General features: G+C 55.9%; 2 protein-coding genes across 2 annotated transcripts; both read right to left on the reverse strand.

Annotated features, from left to right (window-relative positions):
* Positions 1-2662: 2662 nt before the first annotated feature.
* Tnfrsf13c (TNF receptor superfamily member 13C) lies at positions 2663-4181 on the reverse strand (the record flags this gene model as incomplete). Its single annotated transcript, XM_042697918.1, has 2 exons — positions 2663-3516; positions 3935-4181. Coding segments are annotated over 2 exons (429 nt in total), but the record flags the coding sequence as incomplete, so codon positions are not given.
* Positions 4182-12025: 7844 nt separating this feature from the next.
* On the reverse strand, positions 12026-19792 carry Cenpm (centromere protein M). Its single transcript, XM_042697965.1, has 6 exons — positions 19675-19792; positions 19188-19267; positions 17295-17387; positions 16347-16426; positions 14930-15021; positions 12026-13201 (listed from the first exon to the last, which is right to left on the reverse strand). Exons 1-6 carry the CDS (start codon positions 19729-19731, stop codon positions 13061-13063), a joined length of 543 nt encoding a protein of 180 aa, XP_042553899.1. The 5' UTR covers positions 19732-19792; the 3' UTR covers positions 12026-13060.
* Between the last annotated feature and the right edge of the window lie 1318 nt (positions 19793-21110).

A 21110-nucleotide genomic window follows, 5' to 3' on the forward strand; every position in this document is an offset into this window, starting at 1 on the left:
AGACCCTCTTTCAGGAAAAAAAAAAAAGGCCAGAAACAGATTAAGGAGAGTGAGGCTGCTTTCCTCTGCCCCTTCCTCAACCACTGGCCCTTCCAGAGTCTCTCTTGGATCCCCTTTACTGCAAAACAAGAGCGATTGAGAAAAATCTCTGAGTAGACAACCCTCAAGGAGGGAGAGGCAGGCAAAAAGGCCTGGTGTGGAGCAGCCCACCACTAAGCTTGGTGTGTGTCTTGGAACAATCCCTTCGCCTCTCTGACGTCTCTTTTCCTACTTGCAAAATGGACTGCATCGACTCTGCTCATGGATGTGAAATGGTCCCGACTTCCAGAAAGCAGCTCCAACGGGCCTTTGGTACAACTTTTGAGAACCACAATGCACCAAGGAGAGTCTCTGTGACTCCACTACAACAGTAAAACCTGAAAATAACCCGGTGCTCAGGCAGGAAACTGGGAGGTTTTTGAAGTATTTGAAGATGAGCAACTCAGCATGTGTGATCAGGATGGAAATCCAATATTACAGCAAGACAGTGTTGCTGAACATGGACTACCTCTCCGTAGCCTCCTCCTGGATTAGGGCCTTGCTTGTCTTGATTTCATTCCAATTTAAAAAAAGAAAAACACCACAAAAACTTATTTTTAACCAAATACAAAACCTACCCAACCTCCCGCCCAGGTGCTGTTACAAAGGGCAAACTTAGAAAGTAACACCTAGGGCCAAGGGAGGAGGCTGATTTCATTGGCTGGGGCATCAGAGGTCAGAGCCCTTCCCAACGGGGTGAGGGAGACACCGTGCGGCTTCTTGTCCATCCCCCCACTGGTCTGTCCCATTTCTTCCCCAAAGAACTTCCCTCCTGCTCTTTGTTGAGGATGAGGATCCCAAATGTTTTCCTTATCTGGGGTTTGTGTTCTTCATCTATGAGATGGAGATGCATCTGAGCCTTCTCTACCATTCCTTCCAGCTCTTCATCTGAGCCTTCTCTACCATTCCTTCCAGCTCTTCTCCTTTGGGGAGTCACAGGCAGACCAGGGAGAAAACTTTGCATCCAACTCCCCACCCTGAGATCGGAGGGGGAAACCTTGCTGCAGCCGGGGGTTTACAGAGAGGTGCCCCTAAGGTTTGCATGGCGCAGCCCCAGGGGGCTCGACTTGCCCTCGTCCCCTTCAGAGTCGAGACCCCGGCTCTCGCTGAGATGGGAGAGAGGAACAGCTCAGACTCCTCACAAGCCAGGGCTGGCGTGGGGAGTGGCCAGCTGTGCCCACTGCTGCCCACTGCTTACCAGTGACCTTCCATAGACGCCAGACTGATAGGATCTGAGGTGAGTTCCAACAGGAAACAGGTGATCAGAGATGTGGATGTGAATGTCCAGGTTGTAGGGGCTCCTGATGCCGCTGGCTAGGATAGGGGCGGTGGCCGCCACACACCTCTAGTGGGCAGCTCAGAGAGAGGCAGGCCGAAAACTCTGGTGCCCAGACCAGAACATAGCCAAGGCCCTAGAGAAGGAAAGCAGTATACAGAATCCCATCTTTTGACTCCCAGTCAATGTTCCTTCCAAAAGGGGCTAAGCAATGACAAGATCCAAGGTGGAGATGAGGTTCAGTCTTGTACACAGGGCGGGGGGCGGCAGCAGCAGCGATGACGGCTACTGGTGAAGATCTCGGCCTCAGCTCCCAGAACAGCACTGCGGGAGAGCAGCTGCCCCTGGCTCAGCGGCGACCTAGGGCGGGCACCTCAGTTCCGCTGGCCCCAGCCACAGGCCTGGCCTGGCCTCTCCTTGGAGTCATGTCCTGTAGGTCCCAGGTCCTGTCCTGAGCATGGTTGAGTAGGCTGCGCTCCCAAAGTGGCTGGGCTGCAGGTGGTCTGCCAGGGTGATTTCCCACCCAGTCCTGATGCTGGGTGTAGATCTCCTGTCAAGCTCAGCCTCTGGTTCTAGAAGCTGCTTCCAGGGTGGAAATGGCAGCTCAGGTCCAGATAGATTGGATCAAGTTGACCTAGGGTTGACCTTGGGTATAGCTACTTGAGAATCCAGCACAGTTTTTCCTTTCTTGGTTAATTTCTAAAAAATAATCTTGGAGCCCTCTGACGGGGCTCTCACCCAGCAGGTTCAAAGCGCTGGTGTGCAAAGCACCATAAAAATTGTTAATTTAAAAAATTACAGTCGGGCACCGGTGGCTCACACCTGTAATCCTCACTACTCAGGAGGCTGAGATCTGAGGATCAAGGTTCAAAGCCAGCCCGGGCAGGAAAGTCTGTGAGACTCTTATCTCTGATAAAACACTAGAAAACCAGAAGTGGCGCTGTGGCTCAAGTGGTAGAGCACTCTCCTTGAGCTGAAGAGCTGAGGGACAGCACCCAAGCCCTGAGTTCAAGCCCCACGACCGACCAAAAAAAAAAATTACAAATGATTTTATGCTAAATCCTAATGAGGAACTGTCAGCTGGTTACTCACAGCTGCTACTTGCATCATTTTAAAAGCCGGGCAGCTCTGAGAGCAAGTATTAAAGAAATACAAGTTACAAATTAGGCATCCTCCCACCTGCTCTCTCTCTGATTAATTTTATCTTAATAGTGTGTTTCCCCCTGTGTAAAAGAAAAACCTCTTACTCTCAGTATCTGTATTAGTCTGCTTTGCATTACTATAACAAAATGCCTGAGGCTGGAAAACTTCATAAAGAAAAGAAATTTATTTAGCTCACAGTTCTGGTGGTTTGGTTCAAGAGCCCACACCTAGCGAGCGCCTTCCTGCTGGCAGAGTTCAGAGGGGGTACAGGACATCGAGCGGCAGGGAATCAGGGTGTGTTCACCGTGTCTCTTATAAGTCACCAGAGTTTGGTCTTGATCTTGTCTAATTCTAGTGACCTCCCAACGGTTCCACCTCCTGAATATATCCCAACATGGATTTGACATGATGAACATGTCAAATCTTGGGGAACACACTCAAATGATATTCAAAGGATATATCTGCCCATTCAAAAGCATGGGGGCAGCTGGGTGCTGGTGGCTCACGCCTGTAATCCCAGCGACTCAGGCGGCTGCGATCTGAAGACCGCAGTTCCAGTGCAGCCTGCACAAAGGCCAGAAATGCTGGTGTTTGTTGCTGAAGTGGTGAAACACCAGCCGTGAGCAAAAGAGCTGAACAAGAATGCAAGGCCCTGAGTTCAAACCCACTACCATCGCACACACGCACACGCAGCACGGGGCTCAAGGGCCAGCAAAGCTGGTCACACCAACAACTGGTCACTGGTGGGACCCTGTGGTGTCTAGTCCTTATTCTTCCACAGGGTTCAGCTGACAGATCCAGGCTCCCAGGCCCAGGAGCAGGGCAGAGCCCCCATGGCTACTGTTGCTCGGGGCCGGCTGTCTTGGTGGTCACCAGCTCCGTGGAGCCCAGCTCCGTGGCGGGCACGGGGACGCTGTGGCCAGCCGCGGGGACGTCGGGCTCTTCTCCAGGTGGAGGCCAGGCCGGGGCAGAGGCGGCCTGGCTTTCCTTGGTGGGGACGAGGGCATCCTCCAGGAGCTCTGGGTGGGCAGGGGGGGTACGGAGACATGAAGGGTGAGAACTGGGTCACCGCTTTCCCTGCCCCCTATTCTGGAAGCTTCCTCTGAAGGGCCAGCTGTCAGAGGCCGGAGCCCCACTGGGGTGGGGAGGGCCGGCACAGGACACGCCCAGAACAGGAAGTGTGGGGTCCGGAGCGGGAGGGGCGGTGCTGGCGGGGAGAGGGGCTCCAGGCCGGGGCTGAACCCCGAAGGCCAGGCCAAGCTGCCCCCTGCCATGTCTCCCTTTCTTCCCCAGCCCTGGGTCCCCAGTCTGGTCTCGAACCCCCAGCCCCCTGCACAACCCACTTCCCCCCTCTCTGTCTGTGTCACCCCCTTGCTCCCCGGATCACGGCCCCCCCGCCCTCTGCCCGGGCTCTTCCAGCCTCGTCCCGGGACTCACCGTCCGGGCCTCCGTCGGGGGCCTCCGCGGAGGCCGTCCTGCGCCGCCTCCGCCACTTCCAGCTCACCAGGGCCACGAGGGCGAGGGCCAGCGCCAGGCCCAGCAGCACCGGGGCGCCGAGGAGCAGCGCGGGCAGGGGCGGCGCCGCCTCGCGCCCGGGCCCCGCGCCCCCCGCGCCCCCCGCGCCCCGCGGCTGCAGCGCCGTCCCGGGCGCCGCGCTGCTCCCCGCCACCGCCGCGGGCCGAGGGGACGGCGAGGCGGGGCGGGACGGCCGCGGGTCTGCGGGAGGAGAGCCTGCGGGGGCGCGGGGGAGAGGGGCGGTGAGCGCCGCGCCCCGGCGGCGCCCCGCGCCCCGCGCCCCGCGCCCCGCCCGCTTACCGCGCCCCGGCTCGGCCGTGCGGAGCAGCCTGCACTCCACGCAGCGCCGCAGCAGCAGGTCGAAGCAGTGCGCGCGGGCGCAGGACGCGGGCATTGCCCCGTCCCGGCCCGGCCGGCCCCGCGCCGCGCGCCGCTCCCGGCCCATGCAGCCGCCGCGCAGCCGGCCCGGCCCCGCCGCCGCCCGGGGCACTCGGGGAGGAAGCCGCGCCCCGCCCCGGCCCGGCCCGGCCCCGCCGCCGCCCGGGGCCCGCGGGGTGGGGCTGCGCCCCGCACCTCCCCCTTCCACCTGCGGCTTCCCCGGGGCCGGGCACGCCACCCAGCCCACCGGGACGCCGACCCCGCGGCCTCCCCGCCCCCCGCCCCGCCAGCTGTGCAGGGCCCCGGGGACCCCGGCGACCCCCTGTGCGGGCTCGGGCTCCCCAGAGCGGGGCCCAGCCTGGCGATCTGAGTCGGTGGGTGTGGGGCCTGGCCTGGGCCGCGGAGTGGACGGACAGGGAGCCTCTCTTGGGGTGGGGGGGTGGGGGTGAGGGATGAGGGGGTGCAGGCAGGTGAAGCCAGGCCCAGGGGAGCGGGTCAGGGGGCTCCGGGAGTGCTGGGAACAGAGGCCCAGGCTTGGGAGCTGGCCTGGGCAGCCCGGGTCCCAGCACCACCTGGGAGCTGGAGAGGAATCCGAGGCTCCTGTCCCCTTCCTCGCCTGCGCCTCCCCTTTCTCGTGGAGTCCCCTGGAGGCTGTGGCACACAGGCCACCCCTTCCGGTATGTGGTGGGGGGCTGCAGTGCAGGAAGTTCGCAGCCCGCAGCAGGCTATACCTTGGGGTGGACCGTCCAGACTCCTAAACACTCGGGGTGGGGTGGTGGGCACCCAGAGGAAGGGCAGAGAAGCTTAGGGGGAGACAGATCTTGAGCAGCCACACGGTGGGGGCGGGGGCGGGGGATTGGCATAGGAAAGGCTGGGGGAGGTGAACTGCGTCCCCAGACTTGGAATCAGGCCTGGACAACCCCGCCGGGGAGAATGCTGGGAGAAGCCTAGGGGCTCCCAGGGTGCAGGGTGAGCCCTAGTGTGTCAGAGTATGGGGGGGGGTCTCTCTGAGCTCTTTGTGTCTCTGCTGGTCCCCGGGCTTGAACTCGGGGCCTGGGCACTGTCCCTGAGCTTTTTTTTTTTTTTGGTCCGGCCGTGGGGCCTGAACTCTGGGCCTGGGCGCTGTCCCTCAGCTCTTCAGCTCAAGGCTAGCGCTCTACCACTTGAGCCACAGCGCCACTTCCGGCTTTTTTCTTTTTGTTATGTGGTGCTGAGGAATCGAACCCAGGGCTTCAGGCATGCAAGGCAAGCGCTCTACCACTGAGCCACCTTCCCAGCCCTCCCTGAGCTTTTTTGTTTAACAGCTCCACTGTTTCGTTTTTTTGGTGGCTCATTGGAGAGAAGAGTCTCACGGGCATTCTGGCCCAGGCTGGCTTTGAACTGCCATCCTCCAATCTCAGTCTTCTGAGTAGTTGGGACTACAGTGAGCTACTGACATCTAGCTGTTTTATTTAGAGGGGCCCCTTCCCTGGCTGCTGTGAGCCAGAGACTGGAAGGAGCAGAATGGAAGCTAGAGCCCTGGACTAGAACAGAGCCATGATGAAGCGGCCCACCAGGGAGTGAAGGGAACAAGCCTGCCCCTGCTTTACCTCAGGAGACCCTAAGGACTCCTGCAGGCCCTGGCTCTGCCTATGGGCCCGTGAGTACACAGGAAGGTGTAGGCGGCAGCGCAGCTGTCAAAGGAGAAGTGGGTTGGGGAGGTGGGTCTGGGTGAATGTGGGCATATGGTGGGGTGGAGGGGAGCCTGGGGTAGAGCCCCCAGAGGCCATGTTTTTGTTTTGTTTTTTAACCAAATAGGGATGGGGACAAGGGCAAATGGCCACACCCTCTCCCCACACCCACTTCCAGCATTATTGGTAGTTGATTCTCTGCTTCTGTTAGGGTCCCAGAGCTCTGCACACCAAGCATCTTGCTTAGTGCCAGACATTAGGGGCTGGAGCAGACTGAAAGCGCCTGTCCTGAGGCCCATTGGGGCTGGGGCTGAGAACTCAGGACCCCTCGGGAGCCTCCATGGCCCAGCTTTTGGTGCTCTGCCTCCTTCGAAGACTGGGAGCTCTCCCCCCACCACCCCTCCAGGCCCCAAGAGAGAAGGCAAGAGCTATGAGTCACCGACAGAATTACAGCATCCGTCACCTTGGAGAGAGGGGGAGGCCGGCCACTGGGGGACCGTCATGGAATTACTCATATAATACAAGTGTTTGTGTGTTTTCCATGGCCCCAACAGAGCCAGGTGTCCAGGGCTAAGTGAGGAACGGCAGAGATCCTGTGGGATTCATGTCTGGGGTGGGGGCAGATGTCTGGCCTCAGCCATGCCTTCCGCTTGGGCCCCCAAAGTGGGGTGGGGATTGTGGTAGACCTTAAATTCTGCTTGGATGACTTGGTGGTTAAGAGAAATTTCACCAGTGTGGGAAACCTTCAGTTGCACTTTGATATATTCTTTCTTCATTACTCTTAAATCAAGTTTATAAAGTTGGGAGGGGGGGGGACAGTACTGAGGCTTGAACTCAGGGCCTGGGCAAGGTCCCTTTGCTTTTCACCCAAGGCTAGCTGGCATTCTACTCCTTGAGTCAGAGCTCCACTTACTCCTGTCTTTTTGGTGGTAATTGGAGATGAGTCTCCTAGCCCGGTGCTGGTGTCTCCAGCCTGTAATCCTTATTCAGGAGGCTGAGCTCTAAGGATTGTAGTTCAAAGCCAGCCTGCAGGAAAGTCAAAAAGAAGCCAGTGTAGAGTGCTAGCCTTGAGCTAAAAAGCTCAGGGACAACAGCCAGACCCTGAGTTCAAGCATGAGGACTGGCACAAAAGAGAAAGAAAAAAGGTCTCCCAGACTTCCCTGCCTCTGAACTGAGATCCTCAGATCTCAGCTCTCTGCGGAGCTAGAATGACAGGGTGAGCCTGGCTGAATAGTTTAAAAACAAAAGCTAACTTGTGATCTGTTGGGGGGGGAGGAATTTTGTCTTTTGGGGGGGCCAAAAAACACCCTGGGATAAGCAAACAGGTATAGAGGGGGGCCCAGAATGACGAGCAGATGGATGGGGCCCAGACTGTGAAGTGTGGCTGTATGCACGCCCTGGGGACAGGATAGGGAAGTGAGGCCACTTCTCTGGGACAAGCCCAGTGTCCTGTGGGGGGGAGAGAGTCCCTGGGGGACAGAGGCCCAGCCCCCTCCCCGCATCTGGATATGACACTTCTGTGAGCACGGTGATGCCCCGGACTACACAATTAGTTTGAGTGTAATGTTGCCAGTCATAGCTGAAGCCATTCTCATGACAAAGCCCTCCGATGTGATGGAATTGTGAGTAAGGGGACTTTCCTGGGGTCCCCAGATGTGGCCTCGGCTGGCACTCGGAAACCCCTCATTCTGGGTTGTGTGTTTACAGGGACAGGTTTGCTGTCATGTGGTCACCCTGCGTGGACAGCTCCACTGGCCGCCTTTCTCCTTTGAGCGTGCCAGTGCTGGGGTGTGGGGTTCATGCCAGCACCTTCGGCTGCGCCCTGTAAGTGGCGGCATGGATTGGCTTCATGGAGATGCCCTTCAGCCCACTCAGGTGTTTGCTTAGCTGACACACAAGGAAGCTTCTAGAAAGCTCCCCTTGGGCCATTCTCACCCTAGAGATGACCTACTTGCAATCTATTCAGTGTGTTTTCCTAAATATATTTTTCTATCACTTTTTTTCTTCTTCTTCTGGTACTAGGGTGTGAACTCAGGGCCTGGCTGTTGTCCCTTAGCTTGTATGTTCAAGGTTGGTGCTCTGCCACCTGAGCCACAGCTCCACTTCCAGCTTTTGGCTGGTTAGATGGAGATAAGTCTCATGGATTTTCCTGCCCAGGGCTGGCTTCCAACCCTGATCCTCCGATCTCAGCCTCCTGAGTAGCTAGGATGACAGGCGTGAGCCACCTGAGCCTGGCTTCCTACTACTTCCAACACAGACAGACAGACAAGCGCACAGGCACACACTCACTAGTCAGGGATGGCAGGAAGGACACAGTAGGAGTGGCCAGTGCTGAGCCCCTGGACATGGCCTGCTGGCAGCGCTGAGGCTGAGCCAGGAACGTCTCACCTCCCTTCCCCCTGAACTTGAGCCAGGTAAGGCAGCTCATGACTTCCATGCCCCTGCCCGGGTCTCCGCTAGCCTGGGCGGCTCGTTCCCGCTCTCCTGCTCCGCACACGAACACACAAGCGCACGCTGAGACACATGACCAGGCTCCTGGCCAGCAGCTCTCACCCCCTCAGCACAGCCCTGCAGAGGGACACAGTGGCCCTCTGGGAGGTTAGACGGGACACCACAGAGGCTCAGCCACAGGAACTGGAGTTCCCCATCCCCCCAGGCACCAGCCTGCAGGTTGGGGGTCCCATGCATAGATGGGAGGCAAGGAGCAAGGGGCTGCTTCCTGGCTTCCTTCTGGACCCCACAAGGACAAGGAACACTGGGCTCTGGGCCTGCTGGGCCTGTGAGGTCGTCCCTGTGAGATGTGCAGATACCTCACCATCCACCATTAGTGGATGCTAACTGAGCACCTACTATGCACCATCAGGGACCACCACACAGCAGAAGTCCATGTAGCAGATGAGGAATGAGAAACGCCTGGGAGGAAAAGTTCAGCAGGAGGCGTCAGAAAAATAAGGTCTACATTTTATTTGTTAAATTAATTTTAGCAAGGGTTTTTTTAGTATGACAGGGTTAAAGTAGAAAGAAATGGAATGAAACATGTCCTGCTACTCACACAGGAGGTAAGAGTTCAACTCCCAACCAGGAGCACCCGCTTAGATAGGGAAATCAGGCAGGACCTGGGTGACCTGGAAGGGAGGGGGCAGAGCTTAGCAATCCTGAGGAAGGGGGAGGGCAGAGGGAGGGCACAGCCACCCTGCCCACCAGCCTGCAGAAGCGGCGCTGTGAACCTGAGCCGGTAGACAGGGACAGCCCCCGAGCTCTGCCACAGTGCCCACATCTGCAGATGGCACAGGGGTAGGAGTTGTGGGGTGGGCCCAGTTGTGGGGAGCTTGTGTTCCTTCCGAGAGAGGCTGGAATTTGAGAACTGGAGAACCCCAGTGGCCCCGGTGGGTGGTTATAGCCCCCCTTCTATACCTCCTGACCACCTCTGGAATTTCCACTAAAGCAAGAGGGCGGGGCCCTGGCCAGCATCCCCTCCCTTCTTCCTGGAGTTGGTCAGCCAGAAGGGGACCTTTGCCGGAGGTCCCTGGAGGGGGATCCCTGCTATCAGGCCTGGCCCAGCACCCCTTTGTGTATGGGGGTGGCAGGGCCCAAGGTTCACCTTGCCTTTCCTAACTCTAATACAACCGAACAGCCATGCAAGCCACCGCCTGGGTAGAGACCTGCAGGCACAGGCTGAGGAAGCCTGCCATGTGCCACAGAACCTGGCGAGTCCCTGGGGAAGGCCTCGCAGGCTTCCTGTGTCAGGAGGAACCAGCCTCTGCCAATGGGGGCGGGGAGGGGGCTCAAGGGTTCATAGTGCAGCGCCCCTTCCTTGCTGTCAGCCATGTCCGCCGGGACATGAAAAACCACCAGAGTCAGGTGCCGGTGGCTGGCGCCTGTCAGTAATCCCAGCTCCTCAGGAGACAGACCTGAGGATCGAAGTTCAAAGCCAGCTCCAGGCGTGAAACCTTGATATTGCTGGGTACTGGTGGCTCACGCCTATAATCCTAGATACTCAGGAGGCTGAGATCTGAGGATCAAGGTTTAAAGTCAGCCAGGGCAGGAAAGTCTATGAGACTCTTATCTCTAATAAACCACCAGAAAACCAGAAGTGGCGCTGTGGCTCAAGTGGCAGAGCACTGGCCTTGAGCTGAAGAGCTGAGGGACAGCGCCCAGGCCCAGAGTTCAAGCCCCATGACCAACAAAAAAACCCCAAAACTTGAGGAGACATTTATCTCCAATTAGCCACCAAAAAGCCAGAAGTGGAGCTGTGTGGCTTGAGTGGTAGAGCGCCAACCCTGAGTGAAAAAGCTAAGGGACAGTGCCCAGAACCTGAGTTTAAGTCCCAGTACTGGTACACATACACATACTACGCACACAGTACCAAACTGGGGCCAGAACTGGTACACACACACACACACACACAGTACCAACTGGTATATACACACAGACACACACACACACAGAGTACCAAACTGGGGCCAGAACTGGTACACACACACACACACACACACACACACACACACACACACACACACACACACACAGTACCAACTGGTATATACACACAGACACACACAGAGTACCAAACTGGGGCCAGAACCCTTGAGCCTGGGTTGCTTCTGGAAGCGAATTCCAGCTCCCTGGGCTCAGCCCCAGGGCTGTCCGAATCCAGGGGGCCTGAGGGAGACAAATGAAGCTGTGACATGGGGCAGGCCCCGCCCCCCTGAGCTCTGGGTGCTTCATCTAAGCAACTTCAGGCCCAGTTGGTATCTTCAGCTGACCCTCTGGTCACCACTCAGACCTGTGGTCTCCAAGTCCTCCACTTCCAAAATCTGCCTCCACTTAGCTGACCCCACCCTGCAATGGAGGGACAGGCTGAGCATGAGATGACCCGCCAGGGGCCATGCCACCAGAGTGCAGCCCCTCCCCCCAGCCAGGCTCATGGGGCAGCGCTGGTCCCCCTGGGCACTACCTCGGGCCTCCAGACTGATGCACGGCCTGTCCCGAGCCTCCCGGGGACAGCAGGTCTGAGGGCACCTGATGCCGGTGGCTCCGTGGGGCGGCGCGGGGCAGGCAGCCTCTCCACGCCAGGGCTCCTGCCAAGCCTGACAGGGAGCTGGCAGGGAGCTGGCAGCAATGGCAGCCCCGAGTTCCCCCAGCACTTGGAAGGCTCCCAGGACCTCGCTGGAGATTGTGATGCCACTTCTCTTGTTAAATGGCACCAGGTGGCAAGGAAAATGTGGCCCAGGGACCTCAGGGAGAGGCGGGCCCCATGCTGGCTGGGGCAGGGCAGGGAGGTGAAAGGTGCAGCAGCCCAGGCCTGCTCTGCCAGCCTCCAGGCCCCCCTTTACGGCCCAGGATAGACAGGTGGGACAGGATAGCTCCCACAGGCCTGCACCCTCAGACAAGGCTGGCTTTCTGGGCCTGTCCCTTTAAGCCTGTCCCTTTAAGGACAAGCAATCCTTCACCTCTGGCTCCCAGCTTATTCCTTTGACTCCCCCCCTCCCCCCCCCCCCCCCCCCCCCCCCCCCGCCCATGCCCTGGGGTGTCCCTGAAGCTGGCCAAAGTCCAGTCAAGCCCTCACTGTACAGTGCAGGGGTGTGGGGAGGGGGGGCTGGGCTTTCCCTCTGCCTTTCTCCTTAGGGTTAACAGGGCTCTAGAACCTCCTAAGGCAGGGACTGCAGCAAGAGGGAGCAAGGTCCTTAAGGAACAGCCCGGCCTGCCAGCCGCGGCAGCTCACCTCTGTAATCCCAGCTACTCAGGAGGCTGAGATCTGAGGATCACGGTTCTAAGCCAGCCTGGGCAGGAAAGTCTGTGAGTTTCCTATCTCCAATGAACCACCAGAAAACCAGATGGGGAGCTGTGGCTCCAAGTGGTAACATGCTAGCCTTGAGCAAAAGACCTCAAGGACAGCATCTAGACCCTGAGTTCAAGCCCCATGACCAAAAAACAAAAGACAAAACTGTGAGACTAATATTTAATTAACCATCAAAAGAGTCAGAGGTGGAAGCGCCAGCCTTGAGCAAAAAAGCTCAGGGAGAGCAGACAAGGGCGAGCCCTGAGGCTGCTTCTCTCAGGAGCAAGGCCTGTGTCCTTCCACGCCTCTCAGTCCTCCCAGGGAGAAAGCCAAACCTTTGTTGGACCACCAGACATAGGGAAATGTGGCGGGTGTGGGGTGGGGACAGGACTCTGCTGCCTGTCAGCTCTGTGACTGCACGAACAGGAGTCTCAGTGTCATGAACTCTGACCTGGGGGCTCAGCAGCCTCCCCTGTCTGAGGAACACTGTGACGGGGCTCGGCGAAGCGTGACAAGCCCTGCACTGTGGGGTGACACAAGACTTGCTGGGCCTCAGCTGTCTTGAAGCCAGCCAGGTGTGTCGAACCCTTGCTGGATACTGGGGTGGGGCGCTGGTGGCTCAAGTCTGTACTCCTAGCTATTCAGGAGAGCTAAGGATCAAGGTTCAAAGCCAGCTGGAGCACAGGAAAGTCCATGAAACTCCACGATCCATCAGAAAACTGGAAGTGGAGCTGAGGCTCAAGCCTGCCTGTTCCCAGGGACAGCAGCCGGGCCCCAGGGGCAGGGAGGGGTCAGGGCCTGGCCGCTCCCAGGGCCTCTGACTAGCTGGGGCTCTCAGAGGCAATAGTGGGAACCCAGAAGAACAGGGGCCAGGATGTGGGGTTCTGCTGGATCCTGGAGTTCAAGCTCCCCTCCCCACACCCTCTGTTCTGAGTCAGTTTTTTCATCTGTGAAGCAGAAGCGCTGGATGACCCAGTGATTTTCAAACTTTTTTTTTTTTAAAGCCGTGGACCTTTAGTCTTCAGGAGCTGGGAAGTGGAGATACACCACGATGGAAGTGGAGATATACACCAGAAGGAAGTGAAGATACACCGCGATGGAAGTCGAGATGTACCATGACTTCGAATGATGCAGGACTCACTGGTGTGAGCCTGGGAGTGGGAGGGTGCTGGCCTGCCGAGCCCTGATTGGTCCTCACCGCCGCCTGTCATTTGAGACTCACAGCTCCTCCAGGGAAGGGCTCTCAGAGCTCCTGAGCAGGGACAGCAGGTTCAGGGCTGACACGCCGGGCACGTGACCGGCACAGATCTGTAGCATGCGCACTAGGCGCTGTGCCATGGAGGCCCGGAAACTTTCCACCTGCAGGGAAAGGCAGAGATGGGTCAGGGAACCGTTTGGGATGACCTCAGAAGCAACCTGCCCGCTTGGGAGCTCTCTCTAGCCGGGGTGCCATCCCCAGGTGGCCTCAAGCTGGTTCTGTGGCTTTTGCCCCCAGTTTCCGGGGCCACCCGTGTTCCCTCTCAGGACCTTTCCTAGAGTCTCAGTCCCACAGACAGGTAAGGACACCTGAATTTGTATTCTTGTCTGTGCAAGTGTGGGGCTTGAATTTAGGAACTGGGCGCTATCTCCAGCCTTTTCACATTCTACCCCTTGAGCCATAGCCCCACTTCTGATTTCTTAATGGAGAGCAGAGTCTCATAAGACAGGTGCTGGTAATCCCGGTTACTCAGGAGGCTGAGATTTGAGGATCATGGTTCAAAGCCAGCCCAGGCAGGAAAGTCCGTAAGACACTTATCTCCAAAAAGCCAGAGTGGAACTGTAGCCCAAGCCATAGAGCACTAGCCTTGAACACAAAAGCTCAGGGCCAGTGCCCAGGTGTTGAGTTGAAGCCCCATGCCCAGGGTTAAAAAAGTCTCACAGACTTTTCTTGCTCTGGCTATCTTTGAACCTTGATCCACAAGTCTCAGCCTCTTGAGCAGTTTAGGATTACAAGCATGATCTTGGCACCTCGTCTTGATCCTTTAGATTCTGAGAAGGCACGGCCACCTGTCTAGTCATGGTGGAGCACCTGTCTAGTAATAGCAAAGCCCTGAGTTCAAACCCCAGCATCACCAGCAGCAAAGCTGGGGGTTTCATTTGCAGAGCACAGGTCGAGGCTCTGAGGGCTCCTGCTGCTGGCTGGAAGCAGCCACAAGCAATTAATGTCTAGAGACAGGAGTTCCCAGGCTTCAGGATGACCCGTGAGTTGGTGCAGCCTGCCACTCCATGGTCACAGATGGAACTGCACCATCTGTCACATGGTTAGAAGGCACCAAGGCCAGCAGCCCACACACTCTACCCCAACTAGATAAAAGTAGCCTAGTGCGGGTGGCTCACGTCTGTAATCCTAACTATTCAGGAGGCTGAGATCTGAGGATCGCAGTTCAAAGCCAGCCAAGGCAGGAAATCCCATCACACTCTTTTTCTTCTTCGTTTCTTTTTTTACTTTTTGGTTTTTTTTTGTCATTTGTAGGGTTTGAACTCAGGGCCCGAGAGCTGTCCCTCAGCATTTTTGCTCAAGGCTATATGCTCTAACTATGAGCCACAGCTCCACTTCCAGTTTCTTGTTAGCTGTGATCCTCAGATCTCAGCTTCCCGAGTAGCTAGGATTACAGGCGTGAGCTACTAGTGCCCAGCCCAAGACACTTAATTTCCAATTAACTCCCAAAAAGCCAGAAGTAGAGGTGTGGCTCAAGTGGTAAGCACCAGCTATGAGGGAACATGAGAGTGCAAGGCCCTGAATTCAAGCTTCAGGTACTGACACACATGTGCGTGCGTGAGCACACACACACACACACACACACACACACAAATGTAACAAATAACAGAGACTGACATATATCCCTTCTTTATACCTGTGTACCCCAAGGTGAACCCTGAAGGATCAGGATTCAAACCAGAGTCTTATGATGTCTTCTCCACATTAGGAGTCTCTCGTCTGGGTGTTCAGTGACCCGGAACTAGATACTCCTGCCTTACCCACCATGCGCTGACAGCCCCTGCCCCGCACCCGAGTGCAGAGTTGGCCGTGGTGAGCCACATCCTCACCTCCAGGTCACAGAAGAGCAGGGGGCTGCGGTAGGTGTGGGCCAGCTTCACGACCATGCTCTGGTGTACGCTGCAGTGGCTTTCCCGCCCAGCTGCAAAGAAGCCAGACACGCGACAGTGCATCCCGGACACCCTGGCCACGTACTCTCCACCCCACCGTGCCCGACCTCAGTTTCTCACTCATCAGTAGGTGACAATTCTGTTATATCTTCTTTGCTGGGCAGTCAAGACCATCTCATTAGACAATAAGACCAAGAGTGCTAAGAGTGAGCTCTGAGCCAGATGGCATGGCTCACGTCTACAATCCTAGCTACTCAGGAGATGGGATCTAAGGACTGTGGTTCAAAGCTAGCCCTAACAGGAAAGTCTATGAGACTCTAAGGTTTCCAATTAGCCAGCAAAAAGCAGGAAGTGGAGGTGTGGCTTAAGTGGCAGAGCACTAGCTTTGAGCAAAAAAGCTCAGAGATAGTACACAGGCCCTAACTTCAAGCCCAAGGAAAGACTAACAATAGAAAAATAATATTTGGGAGCCTGGTACCAGTGGCTTACAACCTGTCATCCTAGCTACTCAGGAGGCTGAGATCTGAGGATTGCAGTTCAAAGCCAGCCTGAGCAGGAGAGTCCATAAGACTTTTATCTCCAATTAACCACCAGACAACCACAGTGGTGCTGTGGCTCAAGTGGTAGAGCACTAGCCTTGAGCTGAAGAGCTCAGGTATAGCGTCCAGGCCCAGAGTTCAAGCCTCACGATCAACAACAACAAAAGTATTTGGTACAGGTTAGCTATTACTATTAAACACAAAGTCTCAGGAACAACAGGACATCTCAACTGACCCAAAGTTTGACAGTAATAGGAGCTGACACTAGAAGATAGAAGCAAGATTTTTTTTTTTTTTTTGACAATATCTTACTACGTACCGCAAACTGCCCTGGATCTGGCAATTCCCCAAGTACTGGGATTATAGGGATGTGCTACCACACTCTGCTTAGTCCACAGTTTTTTTTTTTCTTTTTTGTCAGTCATGGGGCTTGAATTCTGGGCCTGGGCGCTGTCCCTCAGCTCTTCAGCTCAAGGCTAGCACTCTACCACTTGAGCCACAGCGCCACTTCCAGTTTTCTGGTGGTTTATTGGAGATAAGAGTCTCACAGGCTTTCCTGCCTGGGCTGGCTTTGAACCCTGATCCTCAGATCTCAGTCTCCTGAGTAGCTAGGATGACAGGTGTGAGCCACTGGCGCCCGGCTCTTAGTCCACATCTTGACAATACTTTGGGCTTTACTATAAAAGCCACAAGACAACAGGCATCTCAGCATTGGCGGGAGTGTCTGCTCAGCTTTGCTGTTAGACTGCGCTACTGCACTGCTGCTCATCTTCAGGACAGAGATGGGAGTTGGGGGACCCAGGCGGGGACACACTTACCACCTGTGGCGAGGAAACAGAGCTTGCCCAGGAAGAATCTGGAGTCCACGTGGCACAGAGATTCCTCCACGTTCTGGAAGCTGGGTGGCCACAGGGCAAGGTGAGGAAATAAACCAGAGGACAGTTTCACAATGTAGTTTTTTTTTTTTTTTTTTTTTTTTGGATCCGGTCGTGGGCCTGAACTCTGGGCCTGAGCGCTGTCCCTCAGCTCTTCAGCTCAAAGCTAGCGCTCTACCACTTGAGCCACAGCACCACTTCTGGCTTTTTTCTTTTTGCGTATGTGGTGCTGAGGAATCGAACCCAGGGCCTTAGGCATGCAAGGCAAGTGCTCTGCCACTGAGCCAACTTCCCAGCCCCACAATGTAGTTTTAAAAACACTTTTTTCTTGGCTGTGGGCCGTGAACCTAGGGCCTGGATGCTAACCCTGGACTTTTCACTCCAAGCTGGCACTCTACCACTGGCAGTTTTCCTGAGTAGTTTATTGGAGATAAGCGTCTCAATGGATTTCCCGGCCAGGCTGGCTTCAAATTGTAATCCTCAGATCTCAGCCTCCTGAATAACTAGGATGACAGGTGTGAGCCCTGAGCACCCAGCTTTTACTTTATTCTAAACTATAATTCTTTTTATTCATTTGGTGCTTGAATGGGGGACTGAACTCAGGGCCTTATATTCCTGCTTAGCTTTTCACTCATGACTGGCTCTGCCATTTGAGTTACATCCCAGTCCAGCATTTTGCTGGTTAACTGTAGGCAAGAGTCTCTTATAGATGGGCACTGGTTGGTGTCTTGTAAACATTATTCACTGGCCACCAGCTCCTCCCTCCTCATCCTCTAGGCTCATCCCAGAAAGCCTCTCACCACCCCCTCCCTTCCCACAAGTGAGGCCCCAGCCCTCGTACTCCCAGCCAGGCCAGCCAGGGCCCTGGCAGCCCCGAACTCTGGTTCTCACCTGTATTTGCTGTGAAGGTTAATCACAAAGACAATCAGGTCAATTCGGGGCCGACTCCCATTGGAGGGCAGCGGGAGGGACTTTGCCAAGTGGCTTAAGGAAAAAAAAAATTCCAGGTTACAGACTCACCTCACAATGGCCATTTCCCATGTTGTTGGGCACCAGTGGCTCACACCAGTAATACTACCTACTCAGGAGGTTGAGAGCTGAGGATTCAGGTTCAAAAGCAGCCGGGGCAGAAAAGTCTGTGGGACTCTAACTCCAATAGCCACCAAAAAAAAATCAGAATTGTGGCTCAAGCGGTAGAGCATCAGCTTTGGGTGGAAAAGCCAATCAAGAACAAGAAGCCCTGAGTTCAAGCCCCAGTACTGTCACCAAAAGAAAAAAAGAAAAAAAATATTCTTTTCCATTTCCAAACTATGGGTTTGAGGTCACTGGTTACTGTTTGATATTTAGTCTGAAAGCCTGCCAACATGGATGCAGACAGCTAGCTCTATGAACTATCTCTATTCAACGAGGATCACAATTTGAAATCAGCTGGGTCAGGAATCAGTCTGTGAAACATTTTTTTTTTTTTGGTACGTCGTGGGGCTTGAACTCAGGGCTTGGGCGCTGTCCCTGTGCTCTTCAGCTCAAGGTGAGTGCTCTACCGTTTAAGCCACAGCACCACTTCTGGTTTTCTAGTGGTTTATTAGAGGTAAGAGTCTCAGAGACTTTCCTGCCCAGGCTGGCTTTGAACCGCGATCCTCAGATCTCAGCCTCCTGAGTAGCTAGGATTACAGGCGTGTGCCACTGGCGCTCAGCTTGTGAGACTCTTATCTCCAGTTAACCACCAGAAAACCAGAAGCGGGGCTGTGGCTCAGTGGTAGAGAGTTAGCCTTGAGCAAAAGAGCTCAGGGACAGGGCTGGGAAGGTGGCTCAGTGGTAGAGCACTTGCCTTGCATGCATGAGGCCCTGGGTTTGATTCCTCAGCACCACATAAACAGGAAAAGAAAGCCGGAAATGGCGCTGTGGCTCAAGTGGTAGAGCGCTAGCCTTGAGCTGAAGAGCTGAGGGACAGCGCCCAGGCCGAGTTCAGGCCCACCACCAGACCAAAAAAAAAAGAAGAGCTCAGGGCACCTGGACCTACCCTCCCACCTCGCTACCAAAAAAAAAAGGGGGGGGAGGAGCTTACTCTATTTTGTAGAGGCCACTGTCACTCTCACAGAGGAAATACCTCTGGACTTAGGAAGTTCCCTTCAAAATCCACCTCTGGGCTGGGAAGGCAGCTCAGTGGTAGAGTGCTTGCCTTGAGCAAAGATCGGAGGGACAGCGCCCAGACCCTGAGTTCAAGTCCCAGGACTGGCAAAAAAAAAAAAAAAAAAACTACCTCTGAGCCTATCTTTCCATCAGGGAGAATGATACACATTTTTAGTCACCTGACTAGAACATCAGCAGTTCGTCAGGTTTTGGAGGAAGAAAGATTTGCAGAGACATTTCCAGCATCCTCTCCTGGGTGATGTCCCTTGGCTTTTTCCGCTAAAGGCTAGTGCTCTACCACTTGAGTCACAGCTCCACCTCCGTGGGGGGTTGGGGGCTGGATAACTGGAGTTGAGTCCCACAGCCTTTCCTGCCAGGGCTTTGAAACACGATCCTCAGATCTGCGAGTCCTGAGCAGCTAGGATTGCAGGTGCGAGCCACCGGCGCCGAGCTCACAGGTGACACCGAGCTCACAGGTGACTTACTAAGCGCTAGGAGGAAAACAAATGACAGGAGGGTGTCATGGTCTACGGTTCCTTGGTGTAGGTTTCTGGGGGCTGGGCGGGATTGGCGGGCAGACCCCCCCCCTCCCGCCGGCTCCCTTCCCCCTCCTTCCCGCCAAGGCCTCGGCTACTCACACCTGCGGCTACTTACACCTGCAACTCGGACGCGCAGTCCTCCTGGAGCATCGCGTCGGCCAGCTGCTGCAGAAGTGCGTCCTCGGTGCCCACCAGCTGCCCGGGGGAGGGGAGGGAGCGTCCGGCTGAGACCCGGGCAGGACAGATCCTCGGGGCACGCGCAGCCTCCCTCCCCTCCCCCGGAGGGATCGGGCCGACCGCAGCGGGAAGGGCGCCGTTCCCCGAGGACAGAGACTGAGCCCGGGGCCCGCTGCGGGCCAGGCCGGGCACTCACCCACTCCGCCAGGCGGGAAAACACGGCCCAGCGGGACCCCCCCCCCCACCCAGCCAATCATAAGCTGGTACCGAGCCAGCCTCGCACTCTGATTGGCTCCGAGAGCGGCTGTCCCGCCCACCGCAAACCCGGCTCCACAGCGCCGCACTTAAGGAAGCTCCCAGATCGCGGGTCGAGGCGCAGCCAGAGGAGGAAGGCTGGTCGCGGATGCGGGGACACCGGCACCTACCAAGATGGTGGCTTTGTTCAGGCCGGGCAGTTTGTCCATCGGCATCAACACCGACATCCCAGCCGCAGGCCCAACCGTGGCTCTCGCAGTACGCGCCGCACAGTCAAACGGCCTGGAGTCCCGCCCAGCGGACGGGGGCGGGGCACGCTGCTCTGTGGGCGGGGCTTCCCCGGAGGGCCGGGACTCTTAAAGGAACCGCTAACTTTTTATTTTTAAATTTGTGGGAGGGGAAGCAGACTCTTTGGGGACTGTAGACCTGCATGCCAGCTCCTTATCTGCTATATTGTGTGTGTGGAGCGGGGTCGTGGGGCTTGAACCCTGGGCCTGGGCGCTGTCCCTCAGCTCTTCAGCTCAAGGCAAGCGCTCTGCCACTTGAGCCATAGCTTTCCATTTTCTGGTGGTTTATTGGAGATAAGAGTCTCATGGACTTTCCTGCCTGGGCTGGCTTTGAACCGTGATCCTCAGATCTCAGCCTCCTGAGTAGCTAGGATTACAGGCGTGAGCCACGGGCATTTATCTTCTATATTAAGGGGATATTCTAGCACTGACCTCAGGCACATAAGATGTTGGGCAGAAGCTGGGCACTGGTGGCTCACGCCTGTGAGCCTGGGCTGGCTTTGAACCCTGATCCTCAAATCTCACCAACACCCACCCCCCCAAAAAAAAAGATGGGCCGAGCTTTTGTCATGTGTCTCACTTTTTCTGTGATTCATTCATTCCCTTTTATTCATTCATACTCATTCACCTTACTCTAGATCCACCCCATCAGCTAACTCCAGACTTACAACTGCTGACAAGAAAAGCTTGGGGTCATTCTGGACTGTTCTTTATACTGTACATCAAGTCTGCAAGCAAAACCTGTGCGTTCTAACAACATATCCAAGAAGCTGGCCACCTCCACACCTCTTCCTCTGTCAGGACCAGAACTAGATGGATGGAATCTGTAACCTGGCTGCCAGCTTCCATCCAGTTCCCCAGGGCTGCCCCTAGTCCTCACACAGCGTCAGAATGAGAGCAGACCGCTTCTCCATCAAACCTACCTCGCACCCCTTCCTCCTTGAGTTCGCTGAAAGGCCTGGCACCACCTCAGAGGCTGCGTGTCCCTGACATTGTCCCTGACAATCGCTCTGAGCGCATCTGCTCTTCGTCCTGCCCGCCAGCCACTAGCTTGTCCCTCAGACGTTCCAGCTGTCCTCCTGCCGTTGAACCCTCTGCCCTGCCGTTCTCGCTGCATGAAAAGCTCCTCTCCAAAGTCAATAGCTTGTTCTCTCATTTCATTCATGTTTCTGAATCATAAGGTGACTCAGTCACCTTATCAGAAACCTTACCTAAAATAACCACCACCTCTGGACTCTATTCTTCTTTTCTGTATCTACTCTTTGTCCATAATGCTGGTCTCCAATTCACAAGGCATGATCAAGAACTGCTACCAGTCG

Source organism: Dipodomys spectabilis, unplaced genomic scaffold (genome assembly GCF_019054845.1).
Source record: "Dipodomys spectabilis isolate Male_0828 unplaced genomic scaffold, ASM1905484v1 ptg000230l, whole genome shotgun sequence".
In the NCBI taxonomy this organism is placed as follows: domain Eukaryota; kingdom Metazoa; phylum Chordata; class Mammalia; order Rodentia; family Heteromyidae; genus Dipodomys; species Dipodomys spectabilis.